This window comes from Suricata suricatta, chromosome 4, assembly GCF_006229205.1.
Source record: "Suricata suricatta isolate VVHF042 chromosome 4, meerkat_22Aug2017_6uvM2_HiC, whole genome shotgun sequence".
Lineage (NCBI taxonomy): Eukaryota > Metazoa > Chordata > Mammalia > Carnivora > Herpestidae > Suricata > Suricata suricatta.
The window spans coordinates 136187823-136204621 of NC_043703.1; the positions used below are offsets into that span (position 1 = coordinate 136187823).

At 39.6% G+C, this 16799-nt stretch overlaps 2 protein-coding genes across 5 annotated transcripts in view; one reads left to right on the forward strand and one right to left on the reverse strand.

The window, feature by feature from the left end:
* The window catches only part of GPATCH11 (G-patch domain containing 11), a 10173-nt gene extending 5976 nt beyond the window's left edge, over positions 1-4197 (reverse strand). The window contains exons 1-2 of the mRNA XM_029937953.1: positions 4058-4197; positions 109-180 (exon numbers count right to left, since the gene is read on the reverse strand). Of these exons, the coding sequence (XP_029793813.1) occupies positions 109-167 (59 nt within the window). The 5' untranslated portion in view covers positions 168-180; positions 4058-4197. The remainder of the gene's footprint in view (positions 1-108; positions 181-4057) is intronic.
* Positions 4198-4275: 78 nt separating this feature from the next.
* The window catches only part of HEATR5B (HEAT repeat containing 5B), a 97278-nt gene continuing 84754 nt past the window's right edge, over positions 4276-16799 (forward strand). For 3 of the 4 annotated variants that reach the window (XM_029937954.1, XM_029937956.1, XM_029937958.1), the window contains exons 1-5: positions 4276-4358; positions 5390-5538; positions 8385-8596; positions 11463-11571; positions 13140-13289. In XM_029937954.1, the coding sequence (XP_029793814.1) occupies positions 5413-5538; positions 8385-8596; positions 11463-11571; positions 13140-13289 (597 nt within the window). In that variant the 5' untranslated portion in view covers positions 4276-4358; positions 5390-5412. Of the gene's footprint in view, positions 4359-5389; positions 5539-8384; positions 8597-10800; positions 10937-11462; positions 11572-13139; positions 13290-16799 lie in introns of those variants that run through there. The other variant, XM_029937957.1, reaches the window with a different exon arrangement.

The following is a 16799-nucleotide window of genomic DNA, read 5'->3' on the forward strand; positions in this document are numbered from 1 at the left end:
AAAAAAAATTAATTAATTGAATAAATTTTAAAAAATCAATGTCATCCCTTAGGAGTCCACATTAATGTCTTATATATATCATTACATGAGGTGTGCACATTTACTTACTGGGCATTAATGAAGGAATCAGACATATAGTCCTCTTCTTCTGCCATGTTCAACTTCATATGGTAAAAGTATCTACAAACCAAAGAGGAAAAAGTAACACCACCTTTCGCTGGAGCTCTACCACACATTCAAGTGTCTTCTGACATCTTTCTGTGTGATGCTCTCCAACAACTCATTCTTTTCCATCCCAAACCTCCATCATCTCCTACTATTTTCAAATGAACGTCACTACCATCTCCCCACTCCCGACCTTGTATAGCCCTTTGCCAATTCTTCCTCTACAATATCCTTCAAAGGCATTTTTCCTATAGTTGTGACCATTGCTTTAGTTCAGGCATTTCTTTCTAGCCTGAACTATTACAACAACTTCCTAATTAGTCTCATTGTGTATGGCCTCTCCTCTTCTAGGGCCTACACCCTCTCCAGAGTGAGTTTCTAAGACAACTTTTTTTAAAGTTTATTTGGGGCTCCTGGGTGGCTCAGGTCATGATCTCATGGTTTGTGAGTTCAAGACCCACATCAGGCTCTGTGGGCAGCCTGCCTCAGATCCTCTCTGCCCCTCCCCCACTCACTCCCTCACACACACTCTCTCTCTCAAAAATCAAATAAACATTAAAAAAAGTTTAAAGTTTATTTTTTTAATAATCTTTATACCCCTGTGAGGCTCAAACTCATGACCCTGAGATCAAGAGTTCCATGCTCTTCTCGCTGAGCCAGCCTCTCCAGAGTGTTTATAAAAACCATAAGTCAGGGGGTGCCTGGGTGGCTCAGTTGGTTAAGTGTCCGACTTCGGCTCAGGTCATGATCTCACGGTTCGTGAGCTGAAGCCTCATGTCGGGCTCTGTGCTGACAGCTCAGAGCCTGGAGCCTGCTTCAGATTCTCTGACTCCCTCTCTCTCTGCCCCTCCCTTGCTCGTGATCTGTCTCTCTCAAAAATAAACATTAAAAAAAAGACGTAAGTCAGGCCATTTAATCTATTTCAATCCCTCAACAAACTTTACTCTGCAGGCCCTGGAGTACTAGTCACTTTAACACTGTAGCAGGGGGGGATCCTTCACAATCTCACCCCTGACCCTCCTTTAGGATTCAACATTCAAGTCACTTGGGCTTCTCACTGTCCTCTGAACACACCACAGACATTTCCTTCCTCCTAGGCCTAAGCTCCCCTCCTTCACAAGACCTGTCCTGGCCACTCCAGGCCTCCCTCTACCACACTCCACGTTCAAGCTGCTCACTTGGAACTTAATATACTTAACATCTCACTTATATGGAAACATTTTTGAGGAGAGTGTCCATCCAGAACAGTTACAATCATGTAATTATTTTCTCTTACAAGGATAAAACAGTTATCCAGAAAGATACATCTCAAACTTTATTGTGTATATGAATTGCCTCAGGATCTTCCTAAAATCCAGAGTCTGATTCTGAGCTAGAGCTTGACATTCTGAATTTCTAATGGGCTCCCAGATGATATCAATGCTGCTCTCCAGAAGCCAGTGACAAAGGGCAGTCATTTGCTGCAGTACACACAGGGTGTTCTGGCCTGCCTACCGTCCTTTTCTTTGGGAATCCAGCCCTCTGCCCTCCATTGGGTTCTAGTGGATGGTGGCAACCCTGTCCTCTATACTCCCCTGGGCACAGGATGGCCAGTTATAGTCCAGGATGTCCCAGCAACAGAGGAGGTGATGACCTGACCAGGGCAGATAGGCATTTCTTTCTTACATGATATGAATATACAGATTATGGGAGAAAAGAGATCGCTCTTCACTGGGATTTCTGAACTGGGAGTATGTGGAGGTGGGCTCCAAAGGGCCGTCTTCCTGGCCATATGAAGAGATCCCGTTCACAGAATGAAGCCAAATAGAAAAAAAAAATGGACGAAGATAGGCCTAAAAATGATAAATCTCTAATTCTGGTTCCTAAGACCCTAATTCCTCTAGCTCTTTCTCTGAAGTTGTGACCTAACATTGTTCCCAGCTACATGAGCTAATAAATTTCTCCATTACTTAAACTGGTTGGGGTAAGGGTTCTATCAACTCCAACTGAAAGTGTGGACAATTACAGTGGTCAGGAAAGAAAAGTATTACTGTATTGGATTTTTAAAAATTTTAATGTGTATCTTTCTTAGCCAGGCTGTAAACCTCAGAGACAAGTTCCCTATATCCCTACCACTGTGGCCCAAACAACATAAATTTTATATGTTTAGTTATGCTAAGAACAAGAATGGTCTTTACCTTGTGATTTCATAATAATAGAATAATTTTCCCCCCATGTCATCAGGTCTTAAAACAAATGTACAGATAATGAATTTTTATGAGGCAAACACTCTGGTAACCAAGTGGTAGCCTCCACGATGGCCCCCATGATTCTTGCCTCTCGGTTTCCCACACCCTTGTGCAGTGCCCGTCCACAGTGACCAGAACTGACTTGTGTAAACAACAGGGTACTGTGGGAATGATGGAGGGTGATTTCTTGGTCATAACAGACACCATAGCTCTCAGATCACTCTGACTCTGGTGAGATTACTCATTCTAAAGAAAGTGGGCTGTCATGTAGTGAGGACCCTTCAGCAGCTCTATGGAGAGGTCCACACAGGGAGACCTGAGACTTCCTGTCCCCAACTATTACAAACTTGAAAACCACATGAGTGAGACATCCAATATATCCTCTGGCCCCAACCTTCAGATGTCTCTTCTTAGGCTAGCATCTTCATTACATCTTCTTAAGAAAGTCTGAGCTAAGCTAAACTACTGACAAATTCCTGACCCACAGAAACTGGAAGATATCGTTATTTTAGGTTGCGAAATTTTAGGATAACTTATTATACAGCAAAAGATAATATAAACCATCACCCTGGTCAGCTACCCCTTTTAATCACTTTCTTTTCTTCATAGTTTTGCCATCCATGTGTGCATCCTTAATCATAGTTTTTTTCTTTTTATTATAACAAAAATATAATTTATGTTTATTATTAACTTTATCATAACTTAAAATATGTAAGATTACATACAGCAATTGTGGCAATTCACCCACTGTCTCTAAACTTCAGATTCTTCATTTCTAATAACAGTACTTTTACACATAACGGTTTAGCACCTACTTGGTATCTCAATATTTTTTATCCCGTTTAATCATCACTAACAACTATATAAAGTAGGAACAGTTAGTCCACTTTTTAGCTGGAGAAACTGAGGCTCAATATCAGTAAATGACTTGCTCAACACTAACAAAAAAATCCAGGGTTAGATCTCTAGGGTTAGATCATTTTTAAGGGACGCCTTTAGCTCTAAAGTGTTAGGCAGATTTGAATGGGGGTTCCAGCTTCTTTTTAAAACTCCCCCTTTGTGGGTACAATACACTTCAGCATCATCCATTCGCATCAAGCATAAGGATAAACTTTGTAAACCCAGGCAGACATGACGGTCGCTTGGACCACCAGTGTAAGTGGGCGGGCCACCATCAGTGGAAGTGGTGAGAAGTGGTCGGATTCAGGGTATATTTTAAAGGTAGAGCTAACGAGACTGGCTGATGGATGGGAGGCGGTGTGTGAAAGAGCGACGTCAACGAGTACTCCAAGGTTTTCGGTCTGAACACCTGCAAGAATGGAGTTACCAGCTGACTGTAGTAGGTTTGGTTCGGGTGACGTTTTTTGTGTTTTTTTGGCAGAGAACGAGCCAGCAACAAGAACGCTGCTTCAGACACACAGAGAATCCCATTATAATCCAAGTGAAGAGAAGGGCTAATTAGCTGGACATAGAGTAGAAAGGTAACCAAAAAAGCCTCAGTCCCAAAATCCCTCTCATGGACGGCTGACTGCTCCCTCCTCGCGTCCCTCCCAGCTGCAAAAGTCACCGTCACCGGCGGGAATGTGGGTGTTAGTGTGATGGGTCAGTCGCAACCAGTGCACAGACCACCGCCCTTTACCTATCAGGTGTCCCCAACCTCTTACCTGGGTAGCTCTGCTCGCCCCCGGCCAGCTTGTGAGAGCCTGCGTTGCGCATGCGCCCACCTACCAGCATTGGATTTCTGAGCCTCAGCTCCCACCTTAGCTCCGTAGCAATCAATTGGAAACCTGCGGCAGGGAGGAGCTAAGAGGATGTAGCTTGTGCGCTTGCGCCACACAAGCCTTCTGCGCACGCGCTGTCCTCCCGTTTCCTGCAGGCAGGAGTGAAGGAGGCGGGGCATCCGGGTCGTTTGGCAGCTGCTTCTGGCCCCGGAGCTCTGCTGTTCGGCCCCTGCTGGACTAGGAGGTGAGGCCATTCATCCCCGTTGCTGCCAAAGCATGCACGGTGACACGCACACACACCCCTGTCCCCCCGTACGTTTTCAGAGAACTGGGGAGGAAAATCGAGTTCGTAAGGAACATTTCCTTTCTCAGGTTCCGGGCTCGGTTCCGAGCCACCGCCTCCTGTGGTTGACAGCCTGAGTGCCTCTGGCAAGGCCTGCGGCGGCCTCTTACACGTACCCAAGGCGGGGCGCTGAGCTACGGTGATTCTCGGATAGCCGGGCCAACCCAGACCCGAAGCGCGCAGCCTTTGTGGGCTGCATTTCCCCGATCGCCCGGGGTTGTCACTAAAGCTTCGGCCACTGGGATCTGACCTTTCCCATCCGTAAGGACTACTCTTGGAGACTTCCAGTGTGAGATCTTTATCCTGGGAGTTTTGACATCGTCCGGGGCCAGGGGAGGGTAAGGGCGCTGTGCACTGAGCACAGAGGAAGGAGAAAAGTGGAGGGTGGGTTGTCAGGCCCAGCGGGAATATGACCTTGGTGCTGTGGTTTTACCATTGGTGGAATGAGTTAATGACATGTATTTCGCTAGGCATATATCTTCTGGAATAATGCCTTCTTTGCAACATTTTTTAAAAAAGTAATCTGAGTGTCCAACGTGGGGCTCAAACCCAGGACCCCAAGTTCAAGAGTCGCATGCTCTACTGGCTGAGCCAGGCAGCCACCCGTTATTTGTAATATTTATTTTAATTTTTCTTTTACCTCTTTTTTTCCATTCTTCCTCACCAAGCATGACTTTCATTTGTTTGTTTTCGTTTTACCCTTGTTCTTTAGAATTACGTTCTTGGGTTTTGCCTCAAAGAAATAATGTAAATTTCCCCCAAATAAAATGAGAAGTAGAGCCATACTTTTCAGTTCTTAGTGGTTACATTCACTGAGCTTGGACTTTTAACATTAAAAAAATCCTTACAAGTATTTCTTGATTTGTTAAGGCGTGACTTTTACTTATTTATTTATTATTATTATTTTAAATATATTATTGTTTACTTTTAAGGTGTTTATTTTTAAACTTCAGTAATGGAGCTGGCCCACAGTTTATTGCTAAATGAAGAAGCTTTGGCTCAAATCACTGAAGCAAAGAGACCAGTTTTTATCTTTGAATGGTTGCGATTTCTTGATAAAGTATTGGTCGCTGCGAACAAGGTATGGTATTGCTTTTTTCCCAGCTGGGTTTTTATAATGAAGAGTATTATATGTTCTATGATTTGTAAGGGAACAAGCATTATGTTTTGGAAAGGTTGTGGGTCACTTACGGAACTGAGACTGTAACACTGTAATAGACATTTTTGTCTGTCCTTTTTCTGTTTTGTGGCAAAACCTGAATCTCACTTGAACCTCGCTCTTTGCCTACTTCATGGCTCAATCTGGACAGCTGAACATGACTGGAGAAAAATATGATTATATGACTATGATATATGATTATAGGATTCATTTATCTCCCACCTGCAAGTGGTCCCTCTGCCCTGCTAGCAATCCCAATATCTAAACTTATCTCTCTGAGGAGTTATAATGGGGTCGTTTCTTTCTGTTTTCTTCTTCCTATGTAGTTTATTTTAGCCTTGTTGCTTTTCATGATGATGATGATGATGATGATGATGATGATTGGCTATCTGCTCAAATTTAAGAATAAGTAGTAAGTTTCCTGGGCAGGGTGAAGTTTGTTAGCTGTGCCTCACTGTAGGCCAGTCCTGTGGTTTGAGGAACCCCTAGCATTGGCATCATAGTTTTCCCTTGGCTAGTCATTCCCAGGAAGAGACTTTTCCACTCTAGCGTCCTAGGGCATATCACTAGCTGCCTCGATTCTAGGAATTGGGGGAGAAGACAGGGGGCTTCAACATCCAATATGTAAACTTTAATTTAATGCCCTGTTTTCAGTACAGTTTTTCCAGCCCACAGCTGTGCTGGAGCTTCCTAAGTCCTGAATGGAAGAGAGAGGTATGAGAGTCTTAGAGCTTCTAGACTCTCAACCATTTCCTCTGGTTCCAGGCATAATTCACTCCTGCACAAGCACCTGGAGCTTCAAGCAACACCAACAAAACAAAAATGAGCTTTGTGGGAATCCGTGTTGTAAGCAGGGTCTCCTGCCAGCTTTCCCTATTGGGGGTACCTGGCTTCTGTATTTTCTGTAGATTCTTTTCCTGTTTTCTTTGCTCTTATGGATGTGTGTGTGTGTGTGTGTGTGTGTGTGTGTGTGTCTGTGTGGTTGCACTTTAATATAGTTTTAGTAGTATTTCTGGTTAATGCATGGATTCATTTATGGTCCTTAGCTAGAAGTCTCTATTTTCTCCTACCCCCTTCCACTTGAGTGTTTGCTGCATCCATTACCCTTAAATGGCTCTTCTCCAGTCATCAATGATCTCACATTGTTCCAATCAGTGGTCAGTATTCCATCTTAGTTGACCATCAGCAGCTTTTGACATAGTTGATCCTCTACCTTGAAACACTTAATAGGTATTTTATTTTGTTGTGAAGAGTACATACGAATATTTATTCCCTCCATGTTATCATCTAATCTCATGATTTTTGCTACCCTCTATACAGTAATGACTCCCCGATATCCAGCTACCTCTTTCTCTATTAAATAGCATCTCAGAATTAACATATGCAAAGCTAAAGTCTTGATTTCCCCGTCCCAGACCTGTCCTTTCCCCAGTGCTCACCATCTCAGGAAACAACTATTTCTTCCTTTAGTTGCTCAGGTCATAAACCTTAGAGTCATTCTCTCTTTTGGAAACTTCACATCATATTTATCAGCAAATCCTATGGGTTCTAGCCACTAAACATGTCCAGAATGGAATGATTTGTCATTATTTCCATTGTTCCCACTTTCATCTCTTATCTGGGTCATTGCAACAGCTTCTTAAGTGCTCACTACACTTCCAACCATGGACTTTATGGAGTATTTTTCGCTCAGTAGTCAGAATGTGCTTGTTAAAATATTTTGATCGTGTACCTCTGATGCTTCAGATTCTCACTCAGGATAAAATACAAAATTCTTACAATGGTGTATAAGCGGCTATTCAGTCTGGTCTTTCCTATTCTTCTGATTTCATCTCACATTACTTCCTCTCTCTGACTCTCCACCAGCCAGACTGGCCTTCTTGCTGTCTGACAGAAAGTGAGCTCCCATCTCAAGGTCTTTACCCTTGTTCCTTCTGCTTGGAATATTTTTCTCTCAGTATCTGCATAGCTCACACCTTTGCTTCTTTTCAGAGAGGCCCTTTGTTACTAATCTGAACAAAACAGTAAGAACACACATTATTCATTTGTTTATTTGTTAAACTTGGCCTCTCCCCACTAGAATAGAAGCTCACAAGGGCAGAGACTTTGTTGTGTTCACTGTTTCATCCCAGTGCCTGAAATAGTGCATGGCTTATAGTAAGTGCACAATAAGCATTTGTTGAATGAATGAATGACCATGAGTATATTTGAATGTCTTTTTGTGCTGCCTAGGGTTCCCAGGGTTTATTTTGGTATCCTTCACGGACCTGTATCTTATGAACTGTTGAATTTGCTTTTCCAGGGCAGCCTACCTAGGTTCTAAGATGTCAGTTGTCCATATGCTCAATATTTTACGTCCTTTGAAGGTTTCTTAGTAAGTTTGTATAAAAACTTTTTGATCTACAGTAGTTACTTGTATTAGTAGCTAAATTTTTGGTATTGGAGGGGAATGAAGGCTAATATTTAAGAAAGAATGGTTAATTTCTTTTTTTTAAGATATTATTTTTAAGTAATCTCTATACCTAGTATGGGGCTTGAACTTACAACCCTGAGATCAAGGGTCTCATGCCCTATGGACTAAGCCAGCCAGATGCCCCAAGAATGGTTCATTTCTTACCAAACTTTTCCTTATCTTGAATATTTTCATTTATGGGCTTATGCCTAATATAATATAGATTTTAACTGTTAAGTATTTTTTATTTTGATTAAAAGCTAATGAAAGCACATATAAGGAAAAAGCTGATAATGTTCTTTATTTTTTATAACAGACCGACGTAAAGGAAAAACAGAAAAAACTTGTTGAACAATTAACTGGATTAATAAGTAGTTCACCGGGACCACCTACACGAAAATTATTAGCTAAAAATCTGGCAGCCCTCTATAGCATTGGGGATACTTTTACTGTTTTTCAAACACTTGATAAATGTAATGATATTATCAGAAATAAAGATGACACTGCAGCCTACTTACCAACAAAGCTGTAAGTATTTACTTTGATTTTTGTTTTTTTAGAGTAACTTATCTTAATAAGGGACTACTGATCATAAAGACCCCAGGTCAATTGAACCTGAGGCATGATCCTTGACAATGAAAGCTCTAAGCAGATCTGGGGAAGGGTTTCTTTTTTACTATGTGTTTCATCACCCGTGGGACTTGGAGTAAACTACGGAGAATTGGCATGGTGTCAGCAATTTGCACAGACATCTCTTGGTAAATTTGGACAGAGAAAATATCCTTGGCTGAGATAGAAAAGTAAAGAATTTCTAGGTGATGGGATACAGGCAGGAATGGGCAAACTAATCCACAGGCCAAATCCAGCCTGCTGCCTATTTTTTTTTTAAATAGTTTATTGTCAAATTGGTTTCCATACAACACCCAGTGCTCTTCCCCACAAGTGCCCTCCTCCATCACCACCACCTCTTTTCCTCCCTCCCCCTCAACCCTCAGTTCATTTTCAGCATTCAATAGTCTCTCAAGTTTTGCGTCCCTCTCTCTCCCCAACTCTCTTTCCCTCTTCCCCTCCCCCTGGTCCTCCATTAGGTTTCTCCTGTTTTCCTGTTAGACCAGGAGCCTGCTGCCTATTTTGTAAATAAAGCTTTATTAGAATACAGACATATTCATTTTGGTGGTAGCTACTCTCATGTTATAATGGCAGAATTGAATAGCTCAGACAGAGACCATTTTGCCAGTTTGCTAATTAAGGGCTTCTGTAACTTGGGGTCAAACTTGTGGTTTGGGTCAAAGACATTTTCAGAGCAAGCCTGAAACATAATGGCTATTGGTGGACCTATGAAAGGGTCAGATAAGAAAATCAGCAGTTAGAGTACAGTGAGGAGTATTGTCCAGGGGAAAATAACACCTAAATAAGTTTAGCTGTGGTGTGACGGGAGAGCAGTGTCAAGGAAGGCTTCTCAAAGAAGCATCTGCTAAAGAAGATCAACAGTGGGGGAAAACACATGGAAATGGTCAAGTAAGCAGTTAAGATGGTAAGAAGGGAAGGGGCACCTGGGTGGCTCAGTTGGTTAAGCATCCGACTTCAGCTCTTGTCATGATCTCACAGTTCGTGAGTTCAAGCCCTGTGTCAGGCTCTGTGCTGACAGCTAGTTCAGAGCCTGGAGCCTGTCTTCAGATTCTGTGTCTCCCTCTCTCTCTTCCCATCCCCCGTTCATGCTCTCTGTCTGTCTGTCTGTCTGTCTCTCTCTCTTTCTTTCTCTCTACCCCTAATAAATAAATATTCAAGAAAGTTTTTTTAAAGATGGAAAAAAGGGAAGATGGATGTGATAGGCCAGGGATTGACAGACTTTATGAAAAAGAGCCGAGGTAGTGACTATTTTTGGCTTTGTGGACTATACATTTCTGATGCGACTACTTGCCTCTGCCCCAGACTGTATGTAAATAAATGAGCATAGCTGTGTTCCACGAAACTTCATTTATGAAACCTGGTGGCAGGCTGGACGATGGGTCAGATTCAGCCTACAGGCAGTAGTTTGCCAACCTGTTTTCTAGGCAGAGGAAACTTCTCATTGGAAGCAGAAGTAGGTTCTTTATGCTTTACAGAGCTTTTCAGAGAGATGCAAAATAGAGGAGGGAACAAGTTGTGAGGGGAAGATGAGAAGTCCAATTCTGGGTGTGCTGACTTGTAGGACAGGAGGGAATATCCAAGGGACAGTGTGTAGTAGGTAGTTGGAAGTCTTTGGTCTGGATTTCAGAGCTCTAAGTTGAGAACATAGGTTTTGGCAAGAAAGGTAGAGATTAGGAACTCTTTGGTATGGATGAAGTTACCCAGGAAGAGCTACTGTTTGAGAACAGAGAATGGCCCAAGGATACAGCTCTGCACCACCAGGCAAGGGCCCTGGGTCAGTTTAATAGCTAACAGAGGAAACATTCTGAACCCAGACACTGGTTTCTAGGTCTGTTCAACTGCATAAGTATGTTGTGATTAGACTCTGTGTTGTTTGGGATAGATGTTGATCTCAAAAGTTTTAGAAGAGATTAGAGAGCACCAGTGCTTTCCAGTTTATTTTGGAATATGAAGCTATGTTAATACTTTGATGGTTTAGTTCTCCACCACTTAGCAAATCCACACGTGATGTTCTAGTTCTGCTTAAGTAGAATTTATTGCACATTGCATATTTCTCATGTATTTCCAGTGGGTCCGTGGATTCTGTTTAGGAATTCCCTGAATATTCTGGCATGTGACCTCAGTCATTTTTAGTTTTGTTATCAGCCTGGAGAGTATTGAAAAAAGCTCAGGATTTAGAGTCAAAACAGGTGAAGGTTGATTCCTGATTCTACTATTTATTACATATGTCATATTGAGGTGAGTATATTTAATGTCTCTGCTTCAGTAACTTGCTCAGGACACATAGCTATTAGGTGGTGGGTCCTACGATTTAGACATAGATCTGCTGGTCTTCAAAGCATATGCTTGTCACATAAGTGGTCAAGTCACATCACCGTAAATAACATAATTTTGTCAAAATGAGTGGTTGACATGAAATGTTATATATAATGAGAGAGGAGAAGGAATCATTGAAGACTGACATAATTTGGGAAGTCTTCATGAAAGGAAAACTTGGGTTTCTTTCTAGAGGATGGGTATGATTTCTTATGTAAATATATTTCTTCTCTTGTATTCCTAACAATACAATTCAATTAACCACAGTATTCGTTGTGATTATAATGAATAGATACGTAAACAAGGTGTTTTTGAAAGCTTAAAATTAAAGGATTTGTAGCCCAAAATGTCCTGCAAAAATACAAGTTGATTTCAGAAAATGAGAAACATATCATGACATTGCTTTATTAACCTGAACGATGACCAGTGAAAACATCACTTCTTACAGGGCTGCAGTGGCTTGTGTTGGAGCATTTTATGAAAAAATGGGGAGAATGTTAGGAAGTGCATTTCCAGAAACAGTGAATAATCTTTTGAAATCTCTGAAAAGTGCAGAGGTAAGTTTTACAACAAATATTTTTTAAATGTTTTGCTTGTGTCTGGAGTTAGATGTCAGTTAAAAATATGTCCCTGTGACTGTGGTACTCCTAGTGCCTAGTAAAAAAGTAATTTAAGATTATTACTTGCAAAAAAATACAATTCATGCCCCTTCTTTAACGTATATTACTTTATGTTTCAGTGTAAAGGAAAATAATGCTTTTCCTTGGCAAAAATAGGTTTACTTATTATTTTTTTATTTAACCCTACGGATATGTTTGCATTGCCATTTTATTTGCCATAATTAATGTATTAGGTTCCTAGGGTTGCCCAGGGTAATGAATGACCATGGTGACTTGAAACAACAGAAATTTGTTGTCTCACAGTTCTGGAAGCTACCATCCAAAATCAAGGTGTTTGGCGGGGCCATGCTTCTTCTGCAGACTCAGGAGAGTCCTTGCTTGCTTTCTTACCTCCAGTGGTTGCTGGCAGTCCTTCACGTTCCTTGGTATTCCTTGATTTATAGACACATTTCTAATTTCTACCTCTGTTGTCACATAGTGTTCTCCCTCTGTATCTGTGTTCTGCATCCAAAGTCTTCTTTTCTTTTAAGGATACCAGTTATTGGATTAGGGCCCACTTTCACAGAGTATGTCCTTGTTTTTATTTAATTTCATCTGCAGAGTCCTTATTTCCACAACAAGTCATCTGCACAGGTAATGAGGCTTAACACTTGAACTAATCTTTTTGGAGGACACTATTCAATCCACAGCAGCTAACATTGAGTAAAAAATAGTTCTGTTTTGTCATGTCAGTTCAGTCTGAAAGTTCCGTATCAACTTGGTGTTGACTAAAACTAGACCAAGCCCTGGACTCTCACAGTCTAATTCCTTCATCTCAGAAAGGTAAAGATTTCTTGGACGTCCCTTCTTCTGGGAATCATTTGTCTATTCATTTATTAAACAATGTATGAGGACATCATGCTGTTCGGTAGTAAGCATATAAAGGTGAACAAGACATGGTCCCTGACCTCATCAGGTCTAACGGAAGAGATCTGTGTTTTAATAAGTGTACCATAAGAAATACGAACCAAGCACTGTGAGAGCATGAAAATAAGAGCTACAAAAAGATGAAGGTTTAGCAAATCTCTATGACATGTTTTTTAAATGTGTTGGATGGTTCTTCTTTTAGAATGCTTATATTATTTAACTACTGGTTTGCTCAACCATTCACATTCTGAGATTTTGGATCTTGAGATATGATTATAGTGAAATTTTTGAATTTGTTTTCATGTTCTTATTAAACTGTACATCAACATATTGTGGAAACATTAGAATATGTTTTCTAGTTGTAACCTAATTTCTCAGAAAGGTATTATTTAATTGAAGTTAATAATTACTCTTACCTTTCAGGTACTTTCTAGGATACTTTATTTTATGTTGGTTTTCATTACTTACTGTTTACAATTTAAAGGTAAGAGTCTGAGACCATGAAGCCCAGAAAGCTGTTGTGTTTTGGTATGTTCTTGTTTAAACATGGAATTTGTTTTACAACAAAGTTGTTAGGTTTGATTTATGTTCACTTCTAGTCTCAAGGGCGAAGTGAAATCCTAATGAGTCTCCAGAAAGTTCTGAATGGACTGGGAGGTGCAGCAGCTTCCTCGCATCGTGACATTTACAAGAATGCCAGGTCCCTCTTGACTGACAGGTCAATGGCTGTTCGGTGTGCAGTTGCCAAGGTTAGTGCTTGGCCAGCTCATAATGCTGTTCCTTCTCCTGCTTGCTCTTCTTTTTTGTAAGTTTTAAAGTATGATAACATGCTTATTGTTCCCATGAATTAGTTTCATTTTGTAAAATTGTGTATAAATGGAATCATGTGGGATGTGTCTCTCCCTTTTTTTTTTTTTTTTTTTGGTCTGACCTCTTTCACTCCATGTAATTATTTTGAGACTCATCTATATTGTTACATGTGTCAGTAGTTCATTTCTTTTCTTTGCTGAGTAGTATTTCATTGTGTGGATGTACCACAGTTTGTTTATTCCTTCACTGGTTAAGGACAGTTAAGTTGCTTCCTGTGTAACCTATTACAAAAACATTTTTGAACATCTGTGTACAAGTTTTTGTGTGGACATATGCATTCATTTCACCTGGGCAAATACCTAGGAGTGGAATAACTGGACCATATGATAGACTTGTGTTTCACTTTTTTAAAAATTGCCAAACTATTTTCTAAAGTACTCATTCCATTTTACATTTACACCAGCAGTGTACGAGATTTCTAATCCTTCCACATCCTCCCAACATTTGGTTAATCATTCTTGTTCATTTTAGCCATTCTTGTATACATATGTACCCACATCTCATTGTGGCTTTAATTTCTGTTTCCTTAATGACTAATGATGAGTGTATTTCATGTGCTTATTGCCATCCACGCCTTCTTGGATGAAGAATCTATTCAAATCCTTTGGCCATTGTTTTATGGAATTGTTTTCTTATTATTGAGTTTCCATTAGTACTTTATAGTTGTTTTTTTTTTTATGTATTCCTTTACATGATTTGTAAATATTTTTTTCTCAGCTATGGCCTGTCTTTTCATTCCATAAATAGTGCTATTCTAAGAAAGGAAATTTTGCATTTTGTTAAAGTTCAATTTACTAAATTTTCTTATATAGACTATGCTGCTGGTATCGTATCTAAGAACACTTCCTAACTGAAGGTTTTTCTTATGTTTCCTTCTAGAAGTTTTATAGTTTTATACTTAGATATACAATCCATTTTTGACTTAATTTTTTAATATAGTAGAAGGTATGAATCAAAGTTCTTTCTTTTATGATCCATTTTGAGTTACTTTTTTAATATGGTACAAAGTTTGATTCAAAGTTCTTTCTTCCTTTTTTTTCTTTTTTGCATGGTGGTCCATCACCACGTTGAAAATGCTATCTTTTCTTCACCTAAATTGCCTTTGCACCTTTGTTGAAAGCTGTTTTTCCATATGTATGGGTCTATTTTTGGACTCTGTTATGTTTTATTTATCTATCTTGAAGTCAATAACACTATCTTAATTACTGTACCTTCATAATACATCTTGAAACTAGGCAGTATTAACCTTCCAACTATGTTCTTTTTCAAAATAATGTTTAGTCTCTTTGCATTTCCATAGGAATTTTAGAGTTAGTTTATCAATTTATGAAAAATAACATGCTGAGATTCTGATTCATGCTGGTGTTTTGCAATGAATCTATAGATCAATTTAGGAAGAGTTGATATCTTTTTTCCTTTTTTAAAACTTGTTTTCACATTTTTATTTAAATTCTAGTTAGTTAGCATACAGTGTAATATTGGTTTCAGGAGTAGAATTTAGCGATTCATCACTTACATACAACACCCAGTGCTCATCACAAGTGCTCTCCTTCATGCCCGTTATCCATTTAGTCCATCCCCCACCTGCATCCCTGCATCAACCCTGTTCTCTATCATTGAGTCTCTTATAGTTTGCTTCCCTCTCTTTCCCCTCTTCCCCTTTGTTCATCTGTTTTGTTTCTTATATTCCAAATATGAGTAAAATCATATGGTATTTGTCTTTCTTTGACTGACCTATTTCACTTAGCATAATGCGCTCTACCCACGTCATTGCAAATGGCAAGATTTCATTCTTTTTGGCTGTGTGTGTGTGTGTGTGTGTGTGTGTATCACCACATCTTCTTTATCCATGGAAGTGTTGCCATCTTAACAATATTAAATCTTCTAACCCTTGAATATGATATAGCTCTCCATTTATTTAGGTCTTCTTTGTTTTCTCTTAGCAACATTTTGTGGTGTCTAGATATAGGTCCTCTCCATCTTTTGTCAGATTTATTCTTAATCATTTCATTTTTCTGATACTATTTTAAATGATACTTATTTTTTAAATTTTAATTTCTAATTGTTCATTGCTAACACACAAATACAATTGATTTTTGTATATTGACCTTGTGTCAGTCAATGTTGCTAAGTGACTTATAAGTTCTGTCAGTTCTTTTAATAGATTCTGTCAAGTATTCTACACAATCATGTTGTCTAAGAATAAAGACAGTTTTATTTCTTTTCCAACATGGATGTCTTTTGTTCTGGCTAAATCCTTCAGTGCAATATTGAATTAAAAACATGAGAGCAAAGATCCATGTCTCATTTCAGATCCTTAAGGAGAAAATATTCTGTACTTTGCCATTTAGTGTTAAGTGTTGATTTTTCTTGATGACTTTTACCAAATTGAGGAAGTGCCCTTATATTCCTAGCTTGCTAAGAGGTTTTAGCAGGAATGGATGTTGGATTTTGTCAAATGCCTTTTGTTTTATATTTGATTTCTTGTGTTGTTTTTGTTGTTGCTGTTTTCAACTTAAACGTCTTACTTTAAGATAATTGTAGGGGCACCTTGGGTGGCTCAGTCGGTTAGGTGTCCGACTTCAGCATAGGTCATGATCTCATAGTTCATGAGTTTGAGCCCGTGTTGGGCTCTGTGCTGACAGCTCAGAGCCTGGAGCCTGCTTCAGATTGTGTCTCCCTCTCTCTCTTCCTGCCCCTTCAACACTCACACTCTCTCTCTATTTCTCAAAAATGAATAAACATTGGGGCACCTGGGTGGCTTAGTCTGTTAAGTGTCCGGCTTTAGCTCAGGTCACGATCTCATGGTTCGTGGGTTCGAGCCCTGCATCGGGCTCTGTGCTGACAGCCTGGAGCCTGCTTTGGAGTCTGTGTCTCCCTCTCTCTCTGACCCTCCCCTGCTCGCACTGTCCCTCTCTGTCTCTCAAAATAAATAAATAAATAAATAAATAAAAGAGTAAACATTAAAAAAAATTTTTAAGCTAATTGTAGATTTACATGCAATTATAAGAAATAATATAGAGAGGTCTTTATAAACTTTAATCCAGTTTCCTCCAATGGTAATATCTTGCAAAATATAGTAAAATATTACAACTAGTATAATACAATGTTGACATTGTATCTATGACATGTATCTATGAAAAAATAGATTTTGGGCTATTTAGTTTATATATTTCTTCTTCAGTGAGTTATCTATTTCATTTAAGTTGTCAAATTTATTGGCATTAAGTTGTTTATAATATCCTATTTGTTCTTTTAATATATATAGAATCTATAATGATGTGACCTCTCTCATTCCTAATTTTGATAATTTGTGTCCTCTCCCTTTCCTTCATTTGTCTAGCTGGAGATTTATCAAATTTATTGGCCATCTCAAAGAACCAGCTTTT